Below are 24,562 nucleotides of genomic sequence, written 5' to 3' on the forward strand. Positions count from 1 at the left end.
GGTCTCTGTGGAGCTGGATGGCAGGGGAAATGTGGGGGGCCCTGAAGGGGCGGGACTCACCTGCTCCTGCTGGGATGGCCCCAGTTACACCAGCCGCACCCTCCCCACTAGCCCGACGAGCACACGGCTCCCGTGTCCCTCGCAGTGAGCGACCCCACAGATCGAACCCGGGAACACGCTTCCAGCAGGTGTCTCCAGCTTGACCCCCGCAGGCCCACGGCGGGTCGGCTGCCAGCCTCTGCCCAAGAGCTGTGCCCAGGCCCGAGCAGGGGGCCGAGATCCGCCATGGACACAGGTCACAGGGAGCAGGGGGACTACAATGGCACTACCCTACACCAGGCACTGGTTGTGCCACAGAGCCCAGGAGAGCAGCTGTAAAGGTGGAAGGTCCTGGGCAGGACTCACTTGTCTCGTAATCGTACAGTCTCACTGGGGCTGCTCTGAGATTCTTCACAGGGAAATCCTGCTCCAGGGAGAAGGTGAAACTTTCCGCTTCCTCCGTCAGCTATTGAGAGAGTGACAGAGCGAGCGCCTGGGCTGAACGGCTGCACTGGTAGCTCGAATCCCCTCCTCCCCAAGGCTCGGCCTAGCCCAGCCGCTTCCCTCTGTCCCTGCGGTCTGGAGCAGTGAGAAAATGCTCCCCCCAAATCCCTGTTCCACCCCCTTTCAAAATGTGACCCCCTTTCATCACGCTCAGGGCCCAGCTCCAGCCTCCCCAACCCTGAGCTCCCCGTCACTCCGTTCACGGCCCTCCCTGGGGTTTGGCTGAGTCTGGTCCCATCTCCCCGTCCTTTATGGAAACAGGTCACTTGTGGAAGCAGAGTCAGGATGAGCTCTACCCTGACATCTGGTGGTGAATTATGGCGAGTGTGGAAAAGAATTTCAGGGGCTGAGCTTGTTTGCATAGGCACACCCACCCTGCCTAGCATAGCCCACGACAGTCTAAAATGGTCACTTTGACAGCTGTGGGATCCCCAATTTCTCTGTTATTGGGGCAGGAGGAATAAAGTGTTGTTACCCTGATTATGTGAATGAGGGACTATGAACTGGTTTTATGACAGAGGGTCTCACCATCAACTAAGTAGCACTCGCTAGACAAGGGACATGGGTTCCAAAAACCAGTGAATTGAGAGAGACTGGGGACTGGTATGTGTAGTTGATGGTATGGGCCTCTTTTGAGAGCCTGGATCACCAACTGTACTGTTTTTTCTCTTCATTGTTGAATAGCAGAGCTAATTTGATTTTATTAGAAATCTAGCTAGAAGCTGCTGAACTGAATTCACTTTGGGTCAATGGTGCAGCAGCACTGGAAGTCCCCTACTACAAGCTGAAATCACTAAAAGAACTAAACTTACTGAGCTGAATGCTGTGTTAACTAGTGGGGGAGCCTGATGATACATTGCTAAGCAGCTGGCAGAGCAGAGCAGTTTGCAGGACGGTTGGACTAGAGCAGTGAGCGAGCAGAGCAGTTTGCGGGGACGGCCGGAGTGGCTCACAGGTGGCTGGTGGAGTGGAGCCATCCATGGTGAAGGCTGCAGCAGAACCCCACGGAGAGGCGGGGCAGTTGGCCTCGGACCACGTAAAGTGCCCATTAACACCCTGTGTGCCCCCCCGCCATTCCACCCAGGCTAGGGGGGTAAAACTCTGCAGATAAACTTTTGAACTCTGGGGTGGCACTGACCAGGGACAGAGACTTTTGGGTTGTTGGACTTTGGGGTGATTGGCCTTAAGACCCTAAGGGGAAAAGGACACTGCCAAACAAACTTGGTGGGTCTTTTGCTCATGGTTTATGTTATGAATCCTGTTTGTGGTGTTTCCCCAATATGATGCCACATTGTTTCCTTCCGTTATTAAAAGGATTTTGCTACACTCAGACTCCCTGTTTGCAAGAGGGGAACTATTGCCTCCTAGAGGCGCCCGGTGGGGGGGTGGTATGTAATTGTCCCAGGTCACAGGGTGGGGGCTGCAGCCGGTTTTGCCTTGTGTTATTAAAACGGAACCCCTGGATACTGACCCCGGCTCTTGTTGCTGCCAACTCAGAGGGGCAGAAGGGTTACACTTGGAACCAGGGGAGATTTCAGTGACCCCTCGCCGTGCGTGTGACACAGAGCCCACGAGAGCAGCTGTAATGGGGGTGAAGCCAGGGCAGGACACACCCTCCCTGTTCACACCAGGCTCCCGGAGCCCCCAGCCGCCCGCACTCACCTGGTCCAGATAGAGCGTCACCTGGTCCTTCCGCACCTCCAGCCTCTTCACCAAACGCTGCTTCTCCAGCTAGGAGCAGAGGGAGGAAACGGCTGAGCCAGGAACGGAGAGGCTGGGGCTGGAGTCACTGCTCTGCTGGGGGCTGGGACATGGGGCACCAAACGCCCCCGTGGCTGAGGGGCCTCGCTGCCACCCCCCATGTCAGTCACTCTTGAGCACAGGGTGTCTGCTGGGGGAGGGGCGGGAGTCTAGACATGGGCGTTGTGTTGTAGGGGAGCTAAGCAGGGTCAGGACCTGCTCAGTGACGGGATGGGAGACCCAGGGCTGCACAGTGCCCCACGGCAGGGGACAGGGCTCTGCAGGGGGAGCTCCCCCTGGGGGTCAGAGCTGCAATCTGTGCTCTCCTCGGGGTCTGGGCTCTCCCCCATGGATCAGCCCCTGGTTTCATGCTGTGTGACGGGCCCGGCCTGTTCTCCTCCCTGGGAAGCTCACCTGCCGCAGGGATCTCCTGACGGGGGTGTAGCCGGACGGCAGCTTGGCCTTGATGATGGCCATGTTGGTGGCTGGGTGCTCCCCGCTGTACCTGCAACGGGAGCCATGGGCTGAGGTCGGGGTTTGCCTGGATACAGACTCCAGGGAGAGGGAGCGGGAGCGGGAGGGGGAGGGGAGGCCTCCCGTCCTCTCAGCCCTGCAGGCGTCTCTAATGCCTCTGCCTGCTCTGGGCTGTGAGCCCCGCTAGCCCCCAGCCAGCCCTGAGCTGCCCAGCAAGGGGCCCGGCCCCAGGAGCTGCTTGGGAGCTGACTGTCCATTAGATCAGCCCCGGGACCAGCCCATTAGCCCCTGACACATTCCAAGGGGCCCCCGCCTCTGCCCCGAGCCCTGTGGGGGGATGGCTCCCCTGGCGATCGATTCCTGCAGTGGGGTGGCTCTGCCCCGGCCATTTCCCCGCTGCCTGGGGCCTGCCCCTGCCCCCGGGCGCTCGGACCCAGCGGAGCTGGGGGCTGGGGCTCGTACCGGGCGTGCAGCACGAGGCTGAAGCGGGATGTGGCGTTCTCGGTGCACTCCTTCGGCTCCGTCTCCACCCACAGGTCAAAGGTCGCGGCGCTCTTTGGGGGCGGCACGTTGTAGCGCAGGATCAGCTGGGAGACAAGCAAGAGGGTTGGGGCAGAGCCTGCTGCCTCCGCCACCGCAGATCAGAGCCTGGGCCCAGAGCCAGGCGCCGTGGGGCAGGGCAAGGCCACAGCCAGTCACCGCTGGGCCGGCTGGGCCCCAGGGGCTCCTGCACTCACCTGCACAAAGGCACAGCCCTCGCCGCTGGCCCGCACCGTGTACTGCCCGGGGATCTCCTGCAGGGCCGCTTGCTGCAGCACCAGCCGGTTGGCGTTGTCCACGTGGAATTGCTGCCGGGCCCCAGCCTGGGAGCTCACCGTCACCGACACAGCCCCGTTCGCACTGTACGTCAGGGCTGCGTATTTGGCCAGGGCCTGCAGGGCCACCACCGTGTCCTGGGGAGGAGAGTCACCGAGCTGCTGTCACGCTCTGGGGAGAGGAGCCCGGCTCAGACTCACTGCAGCAGGATCGGGACCCAGCCCCTGAGGGCAGGGGGCTCTGCACCCAGGAATCCCTCTCCCAGGAAGGGTCCCAGCTCAACTGTGGAGATGCAGCCCCTGGGGGGCTTCTGGCCCCTGTCATGGAGTGTGGGGGGAGATAAGGCCCTGCACCCCCAGCTTCCTGCAATTCACCAGGACTCTCAGCTGGCCAGTAAAACAGGTTTATTTAGACGACAGGAACACAGTCCAAGACAGGTCTTGCAGGTAGAGACAACAGGATCCCTCAGTTAGGTCCCTCTTCAGGGGGCCCAGGGAGGCAGAGACCCGTTGGGAGGTCAGAGCCCCATCCACACTCCCCTCCATTTTCCCAGCCAGCTCCAAACTGAAACTCCCTCCAGCCTCTCACTCAGCCTCCCCCCGGCTCCTCCCCAACCCTTTGTCCAGTTTCCCGGGCAGAGGTTGTTCCCTGGCCTCCAACCCTCCTACTGGTATCTCACGTTACATGCTCAGGTAGCCTCCCTCAAGGACAGTCTCCCATCCCCAATGCAGACAGTCCCAGCAAAACTCCCCTGCAGCCTTCCCAGGCCAACACTCCTCCCTCAGCATTCAAAGAACACTAAGAACATTCCCAGTTCATCACAGCCCCTTCCTCCACCAGGCCCCAGCACTGGTTTGCCCGAGGGCAGGGGTGTTACCTGTGTGGGGGTGAAGTCCTTGTAGAGGTTCTGCTGCTTGCTGAGCCAGAGGCCGCTCTGGGCGGCGGTTGTCATGTTGGCAGCAGACATGTTGGGCAGGGAGAGATAGGCCAGGAGCACGTAAGCCGTCATTGCCGCCGCCGATGGGGCCTCGTTCCCGTAGGAGCTGGGCTTCCCCTTCCAGTACAGATGTTCCCCTAGGAGAGGGGCCGAGGGAAGGGCAGCCCCATGGCTGCAGTTACCACACAGTGGGTCACCTGTTTGCCTTCCAAAGGGGCCCCAGGGGCTTCCCAGGCCAGAGGGACGCCTGCCCCCCACTGAATGCAGCCACCTCTGGGGCAGGACACGGCAGCTGATTCACAGCGCACAGGAGGGCTACACAAGCGTAACACAACACCCCTGGGTGGGTCGTCAGCAGAGACTGAACCCTGAACCTCTGACTCGAACCCCCTGAGCCTCTACTGCTCAGCCCCGGTGGCTCACTGGCTACAAGTGACCCCTAAACCTATGTGGTGCGGCCGCTCGGGGGCAAAGGTGGTGCTAACCCAAGGGGGCCCTAACAGGAATATTCCTCCCACCCCCCACCAGCCCATTACAAATATTAGCTGCATTATATCCACAAACCAAGAACTAGCCCTGGGACGTTGCACTCCCTATTCTTTATGAAAATATGCTTATGAGACGAATATGACGTCACTGAGATACACGTTACGCAAGATGGCTCATGTGAGCTTTCATTGGAAAGGTTCTGATTTACTGAATGCGATTATCCAATTTGTATGCATGTATCATCTCTGTATCTACAGTTAGGCATACGGACTATGTAACCATTACAAGTGGGGGTGTATTGGGAAGACACCCACCAGGACAGGCCATCAGATTTGATGGGCCGTCAGGAATGAACAACAAGACCATGAGGATACTAATCTCTCTCCCTCCTGGGAAGCGCCCAGGGCTGTAACTGTGACACTGCTAGGTCAGGTGGTCTTGTCACCTGTTACTAAACATTACCTGGGACTTTTTTGTAACCTGTTTCTTAAGTACATTGAGCTTAGCTTGCGTACTTTGTTTAATTGCTCAGCAATCTGCTTTGTTCTGGCTGTTCTCTCTTCTATTCCCCTCCAATTCACCTTTTTGTAGTTAATAAACTTATTTCTTGTTTATAATCTAATCCAGTTTGTAACTTTCTAACTGGGGGAGAAGGGACAGGAAGTCAGGCACGTCTCTCTTCACATTGAGGATTTTTATGAGCTTGTGCTGTGCAGATTTTTCTATATGGTGCAAGACAGTATTATTCTGGGTTTATCTCCCAAAGGGGTGTGACGTGAGTGCTGGGGGAGGCCTCTTGCACAGAGCTGACTTCACTGTGTGGCTGCAGCAGGGTGTGGCCCTACCTGTGTGTGTGCTGCAAGAGGCCGGAGAGCCTAATTCAGCAACGCACGGAGGGGGAACCCAGGCTGGCAGAGCAGGAGAGGCTCAGTGAAATCCCAGTACGCCAGGTGCTATCCCAGAAAGAGGGTCCAACCCATCACAATCCCAACCCCACCTCCACCCAAAGCGACACCATGGTAAACAGGCCACTTACATTAGATGAACAGGTTTTGGGGGTAATACCAAACTGGGGGCCCCATGAGCTGCTTGGGGCCCTAAGCAATTGCTTAGTCTGCTTATGGCTCGTGCCACCACTGCTAGAGGGGGGCAGAGAGCCCTTGAGGGAGTGCGGGGCCCCCCGGGGCTGGGTCAGGAGTGGAGCATGACCCAGGTGAAAGGCAAGGATGGTGCTGACGCCTGGGAGACACCCCCCGCCACGGGGTCTTTGTGACCTCGGAGACAGGTCCTGTAACCCGAGGGCTGTTTCACCCCAGTGCCTGGCAGCCCCTCGTGCCCCGGGAGCAGAGCCCCCACCTCTCCCCTCCCTGGGGCAGGAGCCACGGGCTGCTCCCAGCACTTTTTACCCCCCTCGGGGCGGAGCAGGACGCGACACAGACAATTTGCGGGCACAGACCAGCTGCAGCCCCTGCGCCGGGGCTTGGAGAGAAGGGACTTTTCACCTGAGCTAAGACATGACAGAGCCGCTCGGACCACGCAGGTGGCTCCTCTCTGTGGGGGGACATCTCCCTAGGGCCCGAGCGCGCCAGGCCTCAGCTCCCAGCACAGCTCAGTCTGAGCTCAAATGGAGCCAAGGAGATGCACAGAGACCACTGGGGCGTGTTCATGACGAGTGTGAGGGGCTCAACCTGGGACTCCCAGCGCCCCCTGGCCTCATGCCGAGGGCTCCTTCAGCTCAGCACCAACGCGCAGCAGCGCCACCTCCTGCGTCCCCAGCCACACTCCCAGTGGGCCTCAGGCCTCCCATGGGACCTGCCGCCCTATGGGGAGCTGGTCCCAGGCTGCGTCACTCACACCGGGGCTGGGCATGGAGCACCACAAACCCAAGGGCATCTATGCAGGGAAACGCTGGGGAAATCATAGAATCACAGAATATCAGGGTTGGAAGAGACCTCAGGAGGTATCTCGTCCAATCCCCTGCTCAAGGCAGGACCAACCCCAAATAAATCATCCCAGCCAGGGCTTTGTAGAGCCTGACCTTAAAAATCTCTAAGGAAGGAAATTCCACAACCTTCCTAGGGAACCCATTCCAGTGTTTCACCACTGTCTGAGTGAAAAAGTTTTTCCTAATATCCAACCTAGACCTCCCACACTGCAACTTGAGACCATTACTCCTTGTTCTGACATCTGCTACCACTGAGAACAGTCTAGATCCATCCTCTTTGGAATCCCCCTTCAGGTAGTTGAAAGCAGCTATCAAATCCCCCCTCACTCTTCTCTTCTGCAGACTAAACAATCCCAGTCCCCTCAGCCTCTCCTCATAAGTCATGTGCTCCAGCCCCCTAAACAGTTTTGTTGCCCTTCACGTGGACTCTCCAATTTTTCCACACTGGAAACTGGAGCTGGGGGACGGGAAGCCTCCCTTGGGTCCATGGGGGGCACATGGTGCAGATAAGGGGGCACCCAGAGATCTGCTTCCCTGTACAACCCCCTCTCCCAGAGCCAGCAGGGCCTAGCTGACCACCAGCCCAGGGCAGACTGTCCCCTCCCAGCATTAGCCAGGCCAAGCCAAGAAGCCTTAGGCAGGGACTCCCCAGCTGGGATGTCCCCAACACAGGAAGGGGGCTGGGATCCTGTGGCATCTCCCCAGGGCTCGGTTACAGCCCGTCCCCCTGGGAGCTGCCTACGCAAGGCCCTGCCCCATGGCTCGGAGCCCACTGGACCCATCACGCTCCTGGCCCCGGGCGTTTTAGAGGGCTGGGTTGGGACACGGGGCTTTGCCCCTCTAGGCTCTCAGCTCCGATCCCCCCAGGCTGGCAGCAACCCAGCCTCGCCCCCCTTCGCTCCGTGCGCTGGGCCCTAGGAAATGGCGGGACGATCTCACTCCAGCTCTGAGGGGAGAAGTGTCCCCACGACAGAGCCCGGCGCGTCGGCCCCTCGCTGGCAGCCTCAGCAGAGACCACGGACTGACTGGGCCACGGAGACCCAGCTCCCCTACCAGGCTGAGGAGGCCCCGGGGCAGGGGGCACCTGGGTGGGCAGGGCCGTGGGGGGCAGCTGGCCCTGTCCTGGGCCCAGAGGCCGGCAGCGAGGGGAGCACTAGAGCGAGGTGCTGCCGGTACCGGCGCTGATGCTGTGCTGGGCCAGGCGCTGCAGGAGGGCGTCCCGCAGCTCAGTGCTCCCCGCCAGCCCGAAGGCGTAGGCCAGCAGCGCCTGCGTGTAGAGGTCGCTGGTGCTCGACTCCCGGAGGCACTGGAGGGCCCTGGTCACCATGGGGTCCTGGGACGGGGGAGACACCGAACAGACTCCCCGTCAGGCTGAGCCGGCCAGAGGAGACGCCCTGCGCCTGGGTGTGTCCCCCGGCACCCACCCATGGGGCCCTAATCCCCCCTCCTACCAGCCTGTCGTCACCTCCCCCGACCCATCCCCACCCCCCGCACCCCCCAAGCCTCGCTAGACCCTCTCCCCTCAGCACTAGACACCGAAACAGCCCAGCCCCTCCCCAAGCTGCTGAATCTTCCTCTTACTCCCACCCCAGCCCAACTCCCCACAGCACCCTGACCCCTGCCTTGGTACCAACCCCCCTGACATTCAACGTCCCCTCCCCCCACCAACCCACCCCTCCACTGCCCCCCACCGCACCCTGCCCCCCACCTTGGTACCAATCCCCCAGTGACCTTCAACTTGCCCTCCCCCCACCAACCCACCTCTCCATTGCCCCCCACAGCTCCCTGATCCCCCCACACCCTGCCGGCTCCTCCCCTGGGACATCTGGGCTTGGCCTCACCGTAAGCGGCTGCCCCAGCTCCAGCAGCGCCGCCGTGATGTAAGCCGAGACAGAGAGCTCATCCACCATGCCGCCCTGAGGGGGATGGAGACACCATGAGCCGGCTCAGACTGAGCTGTGGGTCACGTTGCCAGGAGCAGGTGAGACGCTGCCCAGGACAGGCCCATTGGGCCTGGGAAGACCTGGCTCCAGTGCTCCGAGTGGCTGGGTTTGGGTCCTGCCTCCTGCTGGGTCCTGTCAGACCCATCTGGGTCCCAAGCAGCTGCCCCCAGTTGTAGAACCCAAGGAAGCCACACAGTGGCAGTGAGTTCCACAGGCTAGTTCAGGAGAGGCGGTAGCAGCTCCATGGCCATGGCTCCACTGCGCTCCCAGCATAAAATCCTACCTGAGCCCCCCTGGAACCAGAGGCTGGGAAGTTGGTTTGAACTGACATTTGCCAGATTTCCTGTGAAGACCAGGGGCCGTTTCTGCAGAGGCTGAGGGATTTGCCCCTCACTGGGCAACTTCCTGCTTATTAAATAGCCCCCCCATGCGGGAATCTGGACTTTGCCTAAGATTTGTCTCCTTCTAGCTCCCAAATGGCCGGGTACAGCCCCGGCCCCTCCTGTAGTGTCCCGGCTCCCTGCAAACTCCGGGCAGTGGCAGGAATTGGGCTGTGACTCGAGCTGGGTAGGAATTTCCTGCTGAAATGATTTCTCGACAGACAATGCAGTTTCCACAAAACCAAAACTCTGTAGGAAAATGGTACTTTTGCTGAAACATTTCAATTTCCGTTGGGAAAATGAAAATGCAACATTCTGCTGTGGGGCAGCAGGGCCCAAATCGCAGCCTCTTGGGTTGGCGACCTGAACGGAAACCTTCCACTGCGAACCGGTTCAACATTCAGCTGGACTGGCCTCGTGCCCCCACTCCCCCATGGACTCGGGCTCCTTCGGACTACGTCTCCCATGATGCACCGCGACCACCCTTCTGACTGAGCTGCGTGGGGAGTTGTGGGAGTCACATGACTTCACGGTTGGGCTGGGCCCTGCCCCTCAGGCTCTCCATGCCAGGCAATGAGTGCGGGGTCTGCTCAGTGCCCGCAGGGAGACCGGGCTGTGCAGGAGCCAGGGGGGCTGGGCCACGGCTGCTCCCTCGTTCGGTGCAATAATCCGCTGCCCCGGCCGTTCCAGCCATTCAGCCGTTGCTAAAAACCCAGGGGAATCCCCCAACCCGAAACGGGTCACAACCACCAGCTGCCCTGAGGGGCCCCCACCCCCTTCCCCAGCTTGTCCCCTCCTCCCCCATCCCATCAGCCTGTGCCCCCAGCCTCCCACCTGCAGGTTCGCCACACTGCAGAAGCAGCCGCTCAACAGCTGGCGGCTCTGCAGCCACCTTAGGGCGTCCTCTAGGTGCTTCTCGTCGATGGAGATGTAGGGCCTGGCCTGGCCAAAGGACTTGAGAACGAAGGCCGTCAGCCTGGGCGGGGAGAGACCCTGTGAGAGGGACACTCTGCAGGAGATGCCGTGGGCCAGGAGGGAGGTGCGTGGGGCACGGGGCTGGGGGTCACCATTGTGGGGGTGAGCAGAGCTGTCAGAGGAGCCCAGAACGGGAATGGGGTGGGGGTTTGGAGTGAGTACAAGGGACAGAGCTGTGTGGGGAGCAGGACTGGAATAGCAGTGGGGCTGGGGGTCAGGCTGCAGCCTGGTAGGTCCTGCCCACCCATAGCCCTGACTCGCCCGTGCCGTGCGGCCCCTCACCAGGTGTTGCCCCTGGCGTCGCTCTCCCCAGAGATGCTGTAAGAGCCGTCGTTGTGCTTATAGAGCAGCTCGAGCTGGTAGCCTGTGGGGATGGGAGAGAGACAGCGAGTCCTGGATCCGCTCATCCCCAGGGGCTAGAATCCACCCCCAGCCTGCGCCCCATGGGGCCCACTAGCCCTCCCTCCCCCACGGCACTGAGACTCAGAGATTCCAGGGGTCGGTTTGAATAGGGGGATGGAGTTAAGGCTGAATAGGGCCCTGATCCCCCAAATGCTCCAGCGCCCCAACCTGGGGCTGGATCCCAACCAGCGCCCCCTAGAGGGGAAAGGGCTCCTCTCCCATTCCCTGAACCCTGAGTCAAACAGTCCTTATGTCCTGGCCCTCGGGACTGGTGCCCCAGAGAGGAAAGGCCAAGGATCTCATTTCCTGACCCCCAGAGCCAGCCAGGGCCCTGATCTGGGGCTGGATTGGAACCCTGGACCCAGAGGTGGCATGGACAGGGCCCTCTCATGGCCCCGCCATGCCGTGGGGGCGCAAGGGTGGGAGGACACTCACCTCTCTGGAGGAATCCCTTGGCCTCGTCTCTGATCTCTGGGCTCAGCTGCCCGCTCTTCTCCAGGTACTGCTGGATGTAGATGTTATGAGCGAACCAGACCATGTTCTGCTCTCCATTGCCGTAGGGCATGGCCAGCAGGCGGTCTATGTTCTGCAGAGCCGTGCCCATTATGTCTCCTGGCACCAAGGGAGTCGGGGGAGCAGAGAATTACCAAGCTGCACAACAGCTGCCCCGTCCCTAACACCACGTCAGTGGAGCCCTGGCACATGGGGACCCAGAGCCCCCAGTTCGATTCAGGCCTGGTGGGGTTACGTGGATACGTGGTGATGAATGGCCAAGACACCAATGCCCTGGCACAGCTTCATGGCATCACCGCGGGAGTCTATTGCCCCTTGCTGGGGCTGAGGCCCTGGAGCACAGACTGCAGGCACCGGTCCTGCCCCGGCCCCAGACACCCACAGGACCTCATTGGTCTTTTCCATCCGTGATGCCCCGGCCTCTCTGATCAGAGCACTGGGCCACAGACGGGCCAGCTGGCAAAGGGCACCGTGCCCTGGCAGGGCTGGGGCAGGGGAATTCCTTACCCAGGACAGTCACATGGGCCCGCTCGGACCCCGCCAGGACGTTCGCAGGCAGCTGCAAGGAGATTTCTTCGGAGGCTGTGTAACATGAAGGCAAAGACACACCGTTAAAGGCCTGTTGGGAACCTGCCCCTGCCTCCAGCCAATCAGATCCCTCCATTCCTCACCGTACGGGGCTCTCGCCCAGTCACAGCCCCTCTCTCAATCCCAGCTCCCCCGGCCGTGGCACGTACGTGCCCTTGGGGGCGAGGGCTGGGGGTTCTCAGCGGGGGGTCCTGCCTGTGGGACTCGGTCCCTCTCCTGGCCCCAGAGAGCCGGTGAGATGAGCTCTGCAGGGAGCATCGTGCACATGGGGGCCAGGCTGCAGGGGAGAGGAGCTGGCGGAACAGGGGCCCAGTCATAGGCGCTGAGTTTACCTGGCGCCAATGGGAGTTCATGCCCCCCCCGGCCCCACCCCAAGTCCAATCATTCCCTGCCCCCATTCCAACCCCTTCCCCAAATCCCCAGCCCCACCTCCTCCCCTGGGCGCACCGCATTTCCGCTCCTCCCCTCTCCCTCCCAGACTTGCTGCATGAAACAGCTGTTTTGCGGTAAGCCTGGGAGGGGGAGAAGTGGAGCGACAGCAGTAGGCTCAGGAGAGGAGGTGGAGGTGGAGCAGAGGAGAGCTGGGGCAGGGAGCTGCTGGTGGGAGCATTTTTTCCCCGTGGGTGCTCCAGCCCCGGAGCACCCATGGAGTCAGCGCCTGTGGGCCCAGTGAGACTCGGGAGCAGGAGCCGGACGTGCTCGAGCCTTCGGCCCATGGCAGACGGTTCCATAACTGCCCACTAGGGGGTGCATCTTCCCCAGCAGCTGGGCCTGGACCCTGTCCCAGGCAGGACATTGGCCTGGATGCCCCCTGGTCCGGTCCGGCCTGGCGGCTCCTGTGCCCCTAGCTGGGCCATCCAGCGGCTCAGCCATCACTGACGTGCCGCAGCCAAGAGACTCCCCGTGTTAGTGACACCCATTGAGCCCCGCACAGGTGCTGGGATCCTACCTTCCTGGCAGAGCAGGAAGCTGTGCACCTTCTCCTCCAGGATCCCCTCCGGCTGTGGGGAAAGAGCATCAGACAGAAGGTCAGGAGAAGGGACCGTGTACGTCACAGCCTGACAGGGCCTGCTGGGTCAGCCAGTGCCGCTAGCCAGGGCAGGATCATAGAATCATAGAATCATAGAATCTCAGGGTTGGAAGGGACCTCAGGAGGTCATCTAGTCCAACCCCCTGCTCAAAGCAGGACCAAACCCAACTAAATCATCCCAGCCAGGGCTTTGTCAAGCCTGACCTTAAAAACCTCTAAGGAAGGAGATTCCACCACCTCCCTAGGTAACCCATTCCAGTGCTTCACCACCCTACTAGTAAAAAAGTTTTTCCTAATATCCAACCTAAACCTCCCCCTCTGCAACTTGAGACCATTACTCCTTGTTCTGTCATCTTCTACCACTGAGAACAGTCTAGAGCCATCCTCTTTGGAACCCCCTTTCAGGTAGTTGAAAACAGCTATCAAATCCCCCCTCATTCTTCTCTTCTGCAGGCTAAACAATCTCAGTTCCCTCAGCCTCTCCTCGTAAGTCATGTGCTCCAGCCCCCTAATCATTTTTGTTGCCCTCCGCTGGACTCTCACTAATTTATCCACATCCTTCTTGTAGTGTGGGGCCCAAATCTGGACACAGTACTCCAAATGAGGCCTCACCAGTGCTGAATAGAGGAGAATGATCACATCCCTCGATCTGCTGGAAATGCCCCTACTTATACAACCCAAAATGCCATTAGCCTTCTTGGCAACAAGGGCACACTGTTGACTCATATTCAGCTTTTCGTCCACTGTAACCCCTAGGTCCCTTTCTGCAGAACTGCTGCCCAGCCATTCGGTCCCTAGTCTATAGCAGTGCATGGGATTCTTCCATCCTAAATGCAGGACTCTGCACTTGTCCTTGTTGAACCTCATCATATTTCTTTTGGCCCAATCCTCTAATTTGTCTAGGTCCCTCTGTATCCTAGCCCTACCCTCCAGCGTATCAACCACTCCTCCCAGTTTAGTGTCATCTGCAAACTTGCTAAGGGTGCAGTCCACACCATCCTCCAGATCGTTAATGAAGATATTGAACAAAACCGTCCCCAGCACCGACCCTTGGGGCTCTCCATTTGATACCGGCTGCCAACTAGACATGGAACCATTGATCACTACCCGTTGAGCCCGACCATCTAGCCAGTTTTCTATCCACCTTACCATCCATTCATCCAGCCCAGACTTCTTTAACTTGCTGGCAAGAATACTGTGGGGCTCGGGCACATCCAGCTCTCAGCGCCCCAGCGATGGGGCTCCCGTCCCTTCCCCGGGGAAACTGTTCCCAGCCCAGCAGATCACGCGGCTTCCTCCTCTTCAGTGCGGAGCTTCCCTCTGCTCGTTCCCTCCGCCCCCTCGAGCCCTCCTGTGTGTCACTCTCAGCCGCCTCGAGCCCTCCCGCGTGTCACACTCAGCCACCCCCCTTGGGCTAACCCCCGTCTCTGTCTGCCCCAGGACTCTCCCGCCAGCTCCCTGATCTCGCTGGGACGGGGCCACGTGACAGGGCAGTGCAGGTCGGGGTCCGGGACGCGGACGGTGCGGTGCTGGGACAGTATTTTCTGTGGCAGGACAAAGAACAATCATAAGTGCAGAGTCGGCCCACGGCCACCAGGGGGTGAGACCCAGGCCCCGGATCTTCCTCTGCTCTGCCCAGAGGCCCCGACCGACACTGACCTGGACCAGCAGGGGCTTTATCACGGTGTCCACTTGCCCCTGGGCCGGCACCATGGCCAGCTCTGTGCCGCACAGCTCCTCGGTGCGCAGAGCCTCGGCGCTGACGGTGAAGTTCACCTCCCCTGCAGAGCAAGGCGGGAGACGCCCCCGTTAGACAGACCAGCGCCCCTGCCCGAGGCAGAGAGGAGCCCGGGTCCGAGGGTGGGAGAATAGTGGAAGGGGGAGGGGAAGGGGGAGAGTAGTGAAGAAGGGAGAGAAAAGCAGAGAAAATGGAGAGTGAGAGACTGGGGGAGAAAAGAGAGAGAAGGAAAGGGGGGAAGGGAAGGACGGAGGGGAGTGATGAGTGGAGTGTAATGGGTTTCTCTGCCTTAGCCCTTGTGTGGGAACAGCGAATGGCCACCCAGAACCTGCCCCCTCCCTGCTGACATCCCTGACAGCTGCGTTCGGGGGGGACCTCAGAACGTGACATCGCAGCCAGCGGGACGGCAGAGGGGTCCTGACCTACAGGCTCGGTCAGTGAGACTGGGAAGCGAGCGGGGAGAAACTGTGCTTGAATCGGATGTAGTTTGTCAAGGCAGGTCATAGCAAACATCTCTTTATTTTTCTTGTAACCGTTTCTGACTGTTATGCCCCATTCCTTGCACTCACTTAAAATCTCTCTCTTTGCGGTTAATGAACGTGTTTGATTGTTTTATCTAATCCGGTGTGTTTAAATGGAAGTGTTTGGGCAACTCCATGTGGCACCAAGCCCTGAGCGACCCTTCTCTGCCCCCCACTGTGCAGAGCCCCCCACCCCTTCCCTGCCCCTCCCCTCCGGCACAGAGCCCCCAGCGCCCCTTACCCAGGCTGCTCGCCGTCACCTCCCACTGGAAGGTTTTCCCTTCGTCTGCACAGAGGCAGCTGGTGTAGGCGCCGTCCTCGCCCACCTGCACCTGGAACTGCGCAGACTCCGCCAGCGTCACCCGCACCTGTGGGGCCCAACACGAGAACCCCCTTAGGGCTGTGGGGGACGCGCTCACACGCGCCAGTTCCAGCCGAGACGTGGCCACTCTGGGGCTCAGGCCCCCTCACCGCGATGTGCTGACCCCAGTGGTCACAGGGTCACAGCCAGTGACTGCTGGTGCCACTCGCTGGCCTGCGCCACTGCCCAGCCCCCCAGCCCCAGGTCACCGGCCCCAGCAGCCCCCGCAGCCCAGCCCCGGGCGGCGCTCACCTTGATGCACTGCCGCAGGTAGTTGAAGACGGTGGCCTTTAGGGCGAAGGCCTCTCCCCGGATCACGGAGTACGGCAAGGCCAGCTCCACAAAGAAGGGTTTGAAGGCCGTGAAGGTGGCCGTGGGCGAGAGCCCAAAGCCCAGCTCCGCCGTGCAGAACATCCCAGCTTTCCACTCCGTGATGGTGTCGGGCACCGAGACTGGGACGTCCTTGGAGCCCCCCTCGCTGGGCCGGGACGGACACAAACAGAGCGTCAGACACACGGCCGCCCCCTGGGAAGTGCCCACGAGCACGGCCACCAGAGACGTCCCTGCCCGACCCTCCGCTGGGCTGGGGCCCTGGGCCAGTGACACGGAAACAGGCCAATCCCAGACAGCAGAGAGGGGAAGAGCTGTCAGTGCCCCCATATCCTCCCCTCCTCCGCCCCACGCCAGCTAGCGCAGGATCCTGCCCTGCCCCGGGGCTCTCCGGGCTGGGCTCAATGTCCCACGGGATGGGGATCCCCCCTTCCACAGCCAGACACGTCTCCCTGTCAGGGGCTATTCCTGGGGTCAGCCTCAATTCCCCCTGCTCGGGATCCCCGGCCCCTCCCACTTCTACCCCATGTGCCACCCTCAATGCCCCCCTCCCGGGGGTTCAAACCCCTCCCATGTTCTCAGCGTTGGAGCTCCTGGGCACCACGTGGGAATGGAAACCCCACGAAGGGCAATGGGGTCAGGATGATAAACTCCCCTGTCGACCTGACGGGATCCTGGGAATGGCACGGGAGGGGCTGGTGCGAAAACCCCTTTGCTGGCGAGACGCAGGGTCACAGTGCTGCCCGGGCTCCCAGACCCCTCCCCCGCTCTGGGGGTTCGTTACATCTGGAAAGAGATGAATCCCACGGCCCTGGGGGCTTGTTATTCCCTGTTCCTGTGCCGGGTCCCTCTCCGCTGGCAACAGGGCACAGGAACCAGCCCCACGCGGGCAGCCGGCCCTCCCCCACCACTGCACCGCCTCTGGGAGCTGCTGCTTTCCAGGGTCTAGCCTGGAGACTGCTCCGCAGGGACAGTCTGTTGACAGCTCCTCACTCACCCCACAGGCACCAGGTCCCACAGCCACGTCTCTGGGAAGTACGGACGTGGCGCTGCCTCCTCCTGCGTGCCGGGTTCTGGCACGGGCCGGGCATTGCTCACTGGGGTCCCTGCTGCACTGTCCACACTTGCTGCCCCAGGGATCATGCCAAGAAAAGATACAAAGGGGGTTGAGGGAGCCCCACACAGTATTGGGGCAAATCCAGACAATGATTCACGTGTGTTTGCACCTGCAAAGTCTCGATGTTTGGAGACATTTTGGGGACTGCATGTGGCCCCTGGGAGCTCTGAGAACTGACCCCTGGTGGCAGGGCTGGGGCTGGAGGGGTTGGGCTGGAGGTGTCCTACGTGCAGCACATGCTGGTGGACTCAGCGCGTGGGCAGGAGCCAGGGAGTACTGAGCTCAGACCCAGCTCTGCTCCGAGCAGCGTTAAAGGTACGTTGCACTCCCAGAGCCCTGCACAAAGAGCCACTAGCCAGGCAGGTCAAATCATTAGCTGCACTGAGCAGCTGGGAGATGGAGGCCTAGAGAGGCTCAGTGTGTTTCTACTGCAACCACCGAGCATGAGTGGGCTTTGCAGGACCCCATGTGATCACCTTCATAACACCCAGCTTGACTCTCAGATCCCAGGGCAGCGCGTGGGGCTGGAGCTAGAAAAGCCATCGGTCTCCGTGTGAAGCGAGTGTATCTGAGCTGGAGTCACTGAGAGCCAGGCAAGGAGCCAGGCGATGCCACGGTCACCACCACGTGGCACTGTGTGATTAGCCCGTGTATTGGGGTGGTGCCTGCAGGAGGCTGGGTACGTCCCTCCACAGGCAGCTGCAGGCCCTGCCTCAAAGAGCCTCCAGCGAAAGGGGGAGGAGCAGAGGTGAATTGGAAGGGTCAGATGATCACATGTGCCCAGCTCCCACTGAGAACCCTCCCACCCTGGCCCCATTGAGAACAACAGAGAATCCCCACCCCCACCTCATGGAGAACAATGAAGAATCCCCCACCCCCGGCCTCTTTGAGAACAATGGAACTGCCAAGGGCAATGTCAGAACCAGGATCAGAACCCAGGTCCCAGGCCCGATCTATGAGCTCACAGGGCCGTCTCCCCTCAGAGGGCAGAGAGGGCATTTGGAATTGCTGATCAGGAGGGATGGAAGTGCCCAGTCCACTGACCTGCTGAGGACAATGCGGGTCCCAGCCAGACAGGTGAGGGTAGGACAGCACGACGTGTTAAAGAGTATCCATGTTCACAGGGCTTCTTGGTGTTGGTGTTGGTGAGAATTTTCAAAGCTGCATCCTGGGTGAGAAGGAAGACAGAGGAAAAAACATCAGGAGCTGCTAACATAGGGGACTGTGGCATCATACTTTGGCCTCTCTCCTCCCTCACCTACACGAGAAGCAATAAGAACGCTGGGAGGACAAAGACGTCAGCTGAGGAAACTGGTCTCAGGCTTAAAAGGGGAAGCCTGTGTGTTAAGACTTGTAACCTCTAGTGGGGTGAGAAAACTGCTTGATCCAAATACTCCTCGTGTAATAAGGTTTAAGATTCAGACTGTGCACTTACCTTTTATTTTCTTTAGTAACTATCTGTGACCTTTTGTGCCCACCACTTACAATCACTTAATCACCGTCTTTCTGTAGTTAATAAATCTGTGTTTTACCCTACATAAAACAGGGTGTTTTGGTTGAAGTCTTGGGAAATCTCAGCGGAGGTTACAAAGGCTGGAGTGTCCCCTCTCCACATCGAGGGAGGGGTGGGCTGGGTAATAAACGTACACTGGCCAGGCTTCTGAGCAGGGCAAGAGAGTACAGTTCCGAGGTGCAAGGCAGGGGGCTTGGGAGGTTGGCTGGTGCCTTTCTCTGTGTGATTCGTATGCGGCACTGGGAGCATTCATGCAATGTGCTGGGTGGGGGGCTCCACATGCTGTGGTGCTGAGTGATCACAGCGCCTGGAGGGGTTTGCTGCTTGTCACTAGCAAAGCACTGGGAGAGACAGCCCAGGCTGGAGAGTGAAGGGAGCACAGCAGTATCCCAGTTCCAGGGTGCACCCGGGGATCCCATCACACAGAGCTGTGCCTGCGGCAGGAGGAGAGGGGCACATGAACCTCGAAGGGTCCAGTCTGCCTCAGTCCAGCTCTGAGGAGCCTGCTGGGATTCTCCTAACCAGGTGCTGGAGGCTTTGCCCTTCCCTCTGTTCGATGCTCATTTCCTTGGCAACCCTCTGCAGGAACGGCAGCGTCTGCACATGGCTCTTACAGCCCTTGAAAACGTCGCCCTCAACCCCAGATTTCGGTCTCGGGCAAAACTGCCAAACGGAGCCGCTGCAGAGCGGAGGCAACGGGCAGAACCCGCAGCCTCCAAAACCTGCCCAGGGTGGGGCCTGAACTCACAGCCTGTGGGCACCCTGGAGATTCACGGGCCACAGCACGTCCCCTGGCGCCCCTCGGTCACTGTGACACCAGACTGCCTGCAAACCCGCTGGCTCCACGGAGCCCCAGCCTGGCTGCACATGCGCCTCCCACTCTCCGGGGCCTCCGTTCAGGTCGCGCCCCCCTTCGGATTCTGGATGTTCCCCTCAATAACACTGGGAATATTTCTCCCCATAGAGGTGGGGGTGGGGGGCACTAGCTAGGGTAAATCCCAAGCATCTGAGATCAGTTTGGGAGAATCAGAGCCAGAGCTGGAGCCCCAAGTGTGGGCAAACAGCATGATGAGAACCGGGCGGTCGTGTAAACCCGTTTTATGAGGGGGGCTGTATCTTGGGCCCCCCCGCTCAAATGACCCCACATGTGGCCCACTAGCCCCACCCGGCCCTGCCATGAGGCAACGCAAATCTCAGGCCAGGTTGTGGATGTCAGAGCACTCAGACACTCCTCTTTAAACAGCCAGCGACACTCAACCTCCGCTCGAGCAGAGCTGCCGCCCCCCTGCAATGTGCAGCACCCGCCCATGGGGCCGGCCGCGCTCCTCGAGCTCCCCCATGGCAGCATCTCTACGGGCGCTGGCAGGGGGAGGGCGGGTCCCAGCCCATTCCACTATGGTCGTCTGACTGGGATCCCAGGCCCTGGGGAGGCTGCCAGCACTCAGAGCAGCCCCAGCTGGGACAGAGCCCCAGTCTCCTGACTCCCAGCCCCTGAGGGCTTTGGGAAGAGGTCGTCCATCCCTCGCTCGGGTGGGGCAAGATGCCATCCCCCCACCCCCTCCTCACCCATTCCCCCACCCCCTTCTTGTCCCATCTGCACCCATCCCCCACCACTTCCTTACCTCCTCCGCACCCATCCCCCACCTCCCTTGTCTCCTCTGCACCCCACCCCACCCCCCCGCAAGCCACTCAGGTGGCTTCCGCCTCCTCCAGGCTGCCTGGCATGGGCAGGGGAGCACTGGGAGCACCAGAGGCATCGTCTCTGGGAGCCCCATTCCCACACCCGGTGCCACTGCAGATCCTGCTGGCCGGAGGAGCCATTTCAGGAAAATCCTGCTCTGCCCCTGTGCCCCCAGGCTGGAGCAGGCTCAGTCGCTCTGGGGCGAAGGCGCGCGCAGGCCGGTCGGCACGTAGGAGGGGATGGAGCAGGCGCAGTGCAGAGGGATTCCTCGCAGAATAATGCTGCCAAACTCCAAGCTTCTGCTGGGCACGTGGGTCCTCCCATTCCCTGGTAGCTGCATGTCATGGGGAAGGCAAAGGGAAAAGACGGTTACTCACCTTTGTAACTGTTGTTCTTCGAGATGTGTTGCTCATATCCATTCCAATTAGGTGTGCGCGCGCCGCATGCACAATCTTTGGAAGATTTTTACCCTAGCAACACTCGGTGGGTTGGCTGATGCGCCCCCTGGAGTGGCGCCCTTATGGTGCCGGATATATACCCCTGCCAACCCAGCACCCCCTCAGTTCTTTCTTGCCGGTTACTTCGACAGTGGGGAAGGAGGGTGGGTTTGGAATGGATATGAGCAACACATCTCAAAGAACAACAGTTACAAAGTTGAATAACCGTCTTTTCTTCTTCGAGTGCTTGCTCAGATCGATTCCAATTAGGTGACTCCCAAGCCTTATCTAGGCAGTGGGGTCGGGTTAAGATGGCGCGGAATGGGCGACTGCTGAACCAAATGCAGCATCGCCTCTGGACTGCTGCACTATGGCATAGTGGGAAGCGAAGGTGTGCACGGATGACCAAGTCGTTGCCCTACAGATCTCCTGGATGGGCACATGGGCCAGAAAGTCGACGTACGAAGCTTGAGCCCGAGTAGAATGGGCGCTGAGGCGGGTAGTTAGGACGTTAGCCAAGTCATAGCACGCACGGATGCATGATGTAAACCAAGACGAGATTCACTGTGAGCAGGGCTGGCTCCAGAGCCCAGCAGGGCAAGCACCCGCCTGGGGCGGCCCTTTCCCAGGGGGGCGGCAGGCTGGGCCGGCGGACCTGCCGCAGTCATGCCTGCGGGAGGTCCACCGGAGCCCCGGGAGTAGCGGACCTGCCGCAGGCATGACTGCGGAGGGGACGCTCGGCCGGCGGCTCTAGTGGACCTCCCGCAGGCATGACTGCGGACGGTTCGCTGGTCCTGCAGCTCGGCTGGACCTCCCGCAGGCATGCCTGTGGCAGCTCAACCAGAGCTGCTGGACCAGCGAACCGCCCGCAGCTGCGGGAGGTCCAGCCGAGCCGCGCGACCAGCGGACCCTCCGCAGTCATGCCCGCGGGAGGTCCGCTGCTCCCGCGGCTCGGGGGTGCCTCCCGGGCATGACTGCTTGGGGCGGCCAAATTTGTAGAGCCGCTCCTGACTGTGAGGAGACCGGGAGGCCCTTCATCCGATCTGCCACTGCTACGAACAGCTGGGGCATTTTTCTAAAAGGTTTTGTTCGCTCGACGTAAAAGGCGAGAGCCCTACGAACATCTAGGGAATGTAGCTGTTGCTCTCATCGCGAAGCATGCAGCTTCGGAAAGAAGACTGGGAGGAAGATATCTTGGTTGACATGGAAGGCAGACACTACCTTAGGGAGGAAGGCAGGGTGTAGTCGCAGCTGTACCTTGTCCTTATGGAACACCATATATGGTAGGTCTGCTGTGAGGGCCCGGAGTTCCGACACGCGCCTCGCCGATGTAATAGGGATGAGGAAAGCTGTTTTCCAGGAAAGGTATAGAAGCGAGCAGGTGGCCATCGGTTCAAACGGGACTCTCATGAGCCTAGATAGGACCAGATTGAGGTTCCACGTAGGGGCCGGATGACAAACTTGCGGGTACAGACGTTCCAAAGCCTTGAGGAACCTGCTGACCATAGGACTGGAGACGATTGAGCGCCTGTTCTCACCAGGATGGAAGGCTGCTAGGTGTACCCTGATGGATGAGACAGCTAGGCCTGGCTGTTTCAGGGACCAGAGATACTCTAGGATGGTAGACTCTGGCACCTCCAGAGGGACAGCATTGTTCTGGGCATACCAGCAGGAGAAGCGTTTCCATTTGGCCAAGTATGTGGATCTAGTGGAGGGCTTTCTGCTACCCAAGAGTACTTGCTGCACTGAACTGGAGCAACACAGCTCAGATTGAGTTAACCATGCAGCATCCATGCTGTGAGATGGAGGGACTGTAGGTCTGGATGGCGTAGCCTGCCGTGTTCCTGAGTGATCAGATCCGGCCACAATGGTAGCGGAATTGGTTTAGTCACCGACAGATTGAGGAGTGTGGTCTACCAGTGCTGCCTGGGCCACACTGGAGCGATCAAGATTAAGTGGGCCTTGTCCCTGCGTAACTTGAGAAGGACCTTGTGGACCAGTGGGAACGGAGGAAAGGCATAGAGCAGGTGTGTGACGAACTGGGACTGTTCTTACTGTGGTCTGTGAATGCTGAGTGGGGGGTGTTGGCCTGGGAGGACAATCTGCATTGGGGGTGGGAGACTGGCTGTAGAGAGGAGACCTGAGCATGTAACGTTCGAACCCAGGAAGGGGTTAGAGGCCAGGTGACACCTCTGCCTGGGAAGCTGAACAAAGGCTGGAGAGTGAGAGGAGTTTCAGGAGGTGGCTGGGGAATGGAGGGAAGGACAGACAGGGCTCTGACCCCCCAAGGGGGCTGTGGTGCTCCTGGGACCCCCAGATGGACCTCACTGGGGAGGATCCTGTTGTCTGTGCCTGCAAAACCTGTTCTGGACTGTGTTCCTGTCGTCTAAATAAACCTTCTGCTTTACTGGCTGGCTGAGAGTCACCATGAGTCCCAAGGAGAGGGGTGCAGGACCGGACTCCCCCACACTCTGTGACAACTCATGGCAGCGGTGGGATCTACTGCACCCCGTGGATGGCGCTTCCTGCAGTAAATGACTGGAAAGCAGTAAAACAAAGGGGCGATTTCAGGGGTGATTAACCTCTGGGAGTGTGTGACCAGTGAGAAGGACTTTTGCAGCAACAGGGTCCCCCGGGGGATTGCAGCGAGCAGTCCCAGGGGCAAAGGAGTCTGCGGCTCGACCCTGGCAGAGAGGTGGTGACCTCAGGAAGGGCTGGCACACTAGAGGTCTCCCTGGAAGCCGTGGGGAGCGGCGAGCACCCCGGCCTGCGAGTGGCCAGCAGGAAGATGTATGCCAAGCGGCTGAAGGGCGACCTGGTGGAGCTGTGCAAGCAGAGGGGGCTGCGCAGTGGGAGGCTCACCAAAGACCAGCTGATTGCCCAGTCGAAGGAGGGAGATCGCTTGAATGAACTGATCCCTGTCTCTGAGGGAAGCAGCCTGGCAAATGCAGCACAGGCACCAATGTCTGTCCCCGCTGGGAGTGGTCAGCCGGCTGCTGAGGGCTTCCCGAGACCCCTTCTTTCTATGCCTAGGGGAAGCGTGGGAAGGGGCCCAGCAAATACCGAGGGCACCATAACACCCCCGGCCAGCAGGGGATCCTCCCGGCGACGCTCAGCATCCATGGAGCAGAAGCAGCTGTATTGGGAGAAAGAGCTAAAACAGAGAGCTGGAGGATCGTGAGAAACAGAGAGAACATGACCAGGAGGAGAAAGAGGGAACATGAAGAACGACAGCGTCATCATGAGCTGGAACTGGCGAGGCTGAGGAGCAGCGGGCTCCCAGCTGCGGTGAGTGAGGGGAGCCCAGGACGGCGCGGAGCTTTGATAAGTGCATCCTGGCCCAGCGTAAGGAGGGGGAGAACATGGATGACTTCCTGGATGCCTTTGAGATGGCCTGCGAGCTGCACCAGGTTGATCCTGCGGACAGGCTCCGAGTTCTCACCCCCTTACTGGACGCCGTGGCATTGTACCGCCAGCTGGGAGAGGAGGAGAAAGGGAACTACGAACTATTCAAACAGGCCCTGCTGCGTGAGTTTGGGCTGACTCCTGAGATGTACCGGGAGAGGTTCCGGGGTCAGGATAAAACCCCTGAGGTCTCATATCTGCAACTAGCCGTCTGCATGGAGGGATTCACCAGCAAGTGGGCCGATGGGGCCCAGACGAAGGGGGACCTGGTTAAACTGCTGGTACTGGAGCAGCTGTATGAGCGGTGCCCATCTGACCTGAGGCTGTGGTTGAGGGACCAAAAGCCAGAGAACCCGCGACATGCAGGGTGGCTGGCTGATGAGTTTGTGAAGAGCCGGTCGGGGGGTGGCAGGGAGGACTCCCAAAGGAACAGGCCCGCTGCGATGCAGAAAGAGAGTCACGCTGGGACCTCCCAAAGGGGGAATATGGAGACCCCCCTCCCAAGGGGAACATCCGGCGTCAGGGCCAACCGACCAGCTCGAGGGGACCAATGGGACATGGGCTGCTATCACTGTGGCCCAAGAGGCCACATACGGACCCAGTGCCCCAGGCTCAGGTACAGACCAAGCAGACTGGACTCACAGAGGGTTAACTGGGTAGCGGTCCAGCTGGACGAGGGGCAGG

The 24,562-nt window shown here is 60.0% G+C and overlaps 1 protein-coding gene across 1 annotated transcript in view; it reads right to left on the minus strand.

Moving 5' to 3' along the window:
• Window positions 1-24,562, minus strand: part of LOC120385067 (alpha-2-macroglobulin-like protein 1) — a 95,390-nt gene that overhangs the window by 2,531 nt on the left and 68,297 nt on the right. Inside the window, exons 17-34 of the mRNA XM_039504178.1 lie at window positions 17,887-18,010; window positions 16,723-16,852; window positions 15,648-15,873; window positions 15,276-15,402; window positions 14,435-14,556; window positions 12,695-12,746; window positions 11,665-11,739; window positions 11,080-11,256; window positions 10,525-10,606; window positions 10,102-10,243; window positions 8,786-8,860; window positions 8,121-8,277; window positions 4,451-4,647; window positions 3,495-3,710; window positions 3,220-3,344; window positions 2,698-2,788; window positions 2,206-2,274; window positions 406-505 (exon numbers count right to left, since the gene is read on the minus strand). Coding sequence (XP_039360112.1) covers window positions 406-505; window positions 2,206-2,274; window positions 2,698-2,788; window positions 3,220-3,344; window positions 3,495-3,710; window positions 4,451-4,647; window positions 8,121-8,277; window positions 8,786-8,860; window positions 10,102-10,243; window positions 10,525-10,606; window positions 11,080-11,256; window positions 11,665-11,739; window positions 12,695-12,746; window positions 14,435-14,556; window positions 15,276-15,402; window positions 15,648-15,873; window positions 16,723-16,852; window positions 17,887-18,010 — 2,287 coding nt within the window. The remainder of the gene's footprint in view (window positions 1-405; window positions 506-2,205; window positions 2,275-2,697; window positions 2,789-3,219; window positions 3,345-3,494; window positions 3,711-4,450; window positions 4,648-8,120; window positions 8,278-8,785; window positions 8,861-10,101; window positions 10,244-10,524; window positions 10,607-11,079; window positions 11,257-11,664; window positions 11,740-12,694; window positions 12,747-14,434; window positions 14,557-15,275; window positions 15,403-15,647; window positions 15,874-16,722; window positions 16,853-17,886; window positions 18,011-24,562) is intronic.

This window comes from Mauremys reevesii, linkage group 17 (genome assembly GCF_016161935.1).
Source record: "Mauremys reevesii isolate NIE-2019 linkage group 17, ASM1616193v1, whole genome shotgun sequence".
In the NCBI taxonomy this organism is placed as follows: Eukaryota; Metazoa; Chordata; order Testudines; family Geoemydidae; genus Mauremys; species Mauremys reevesii.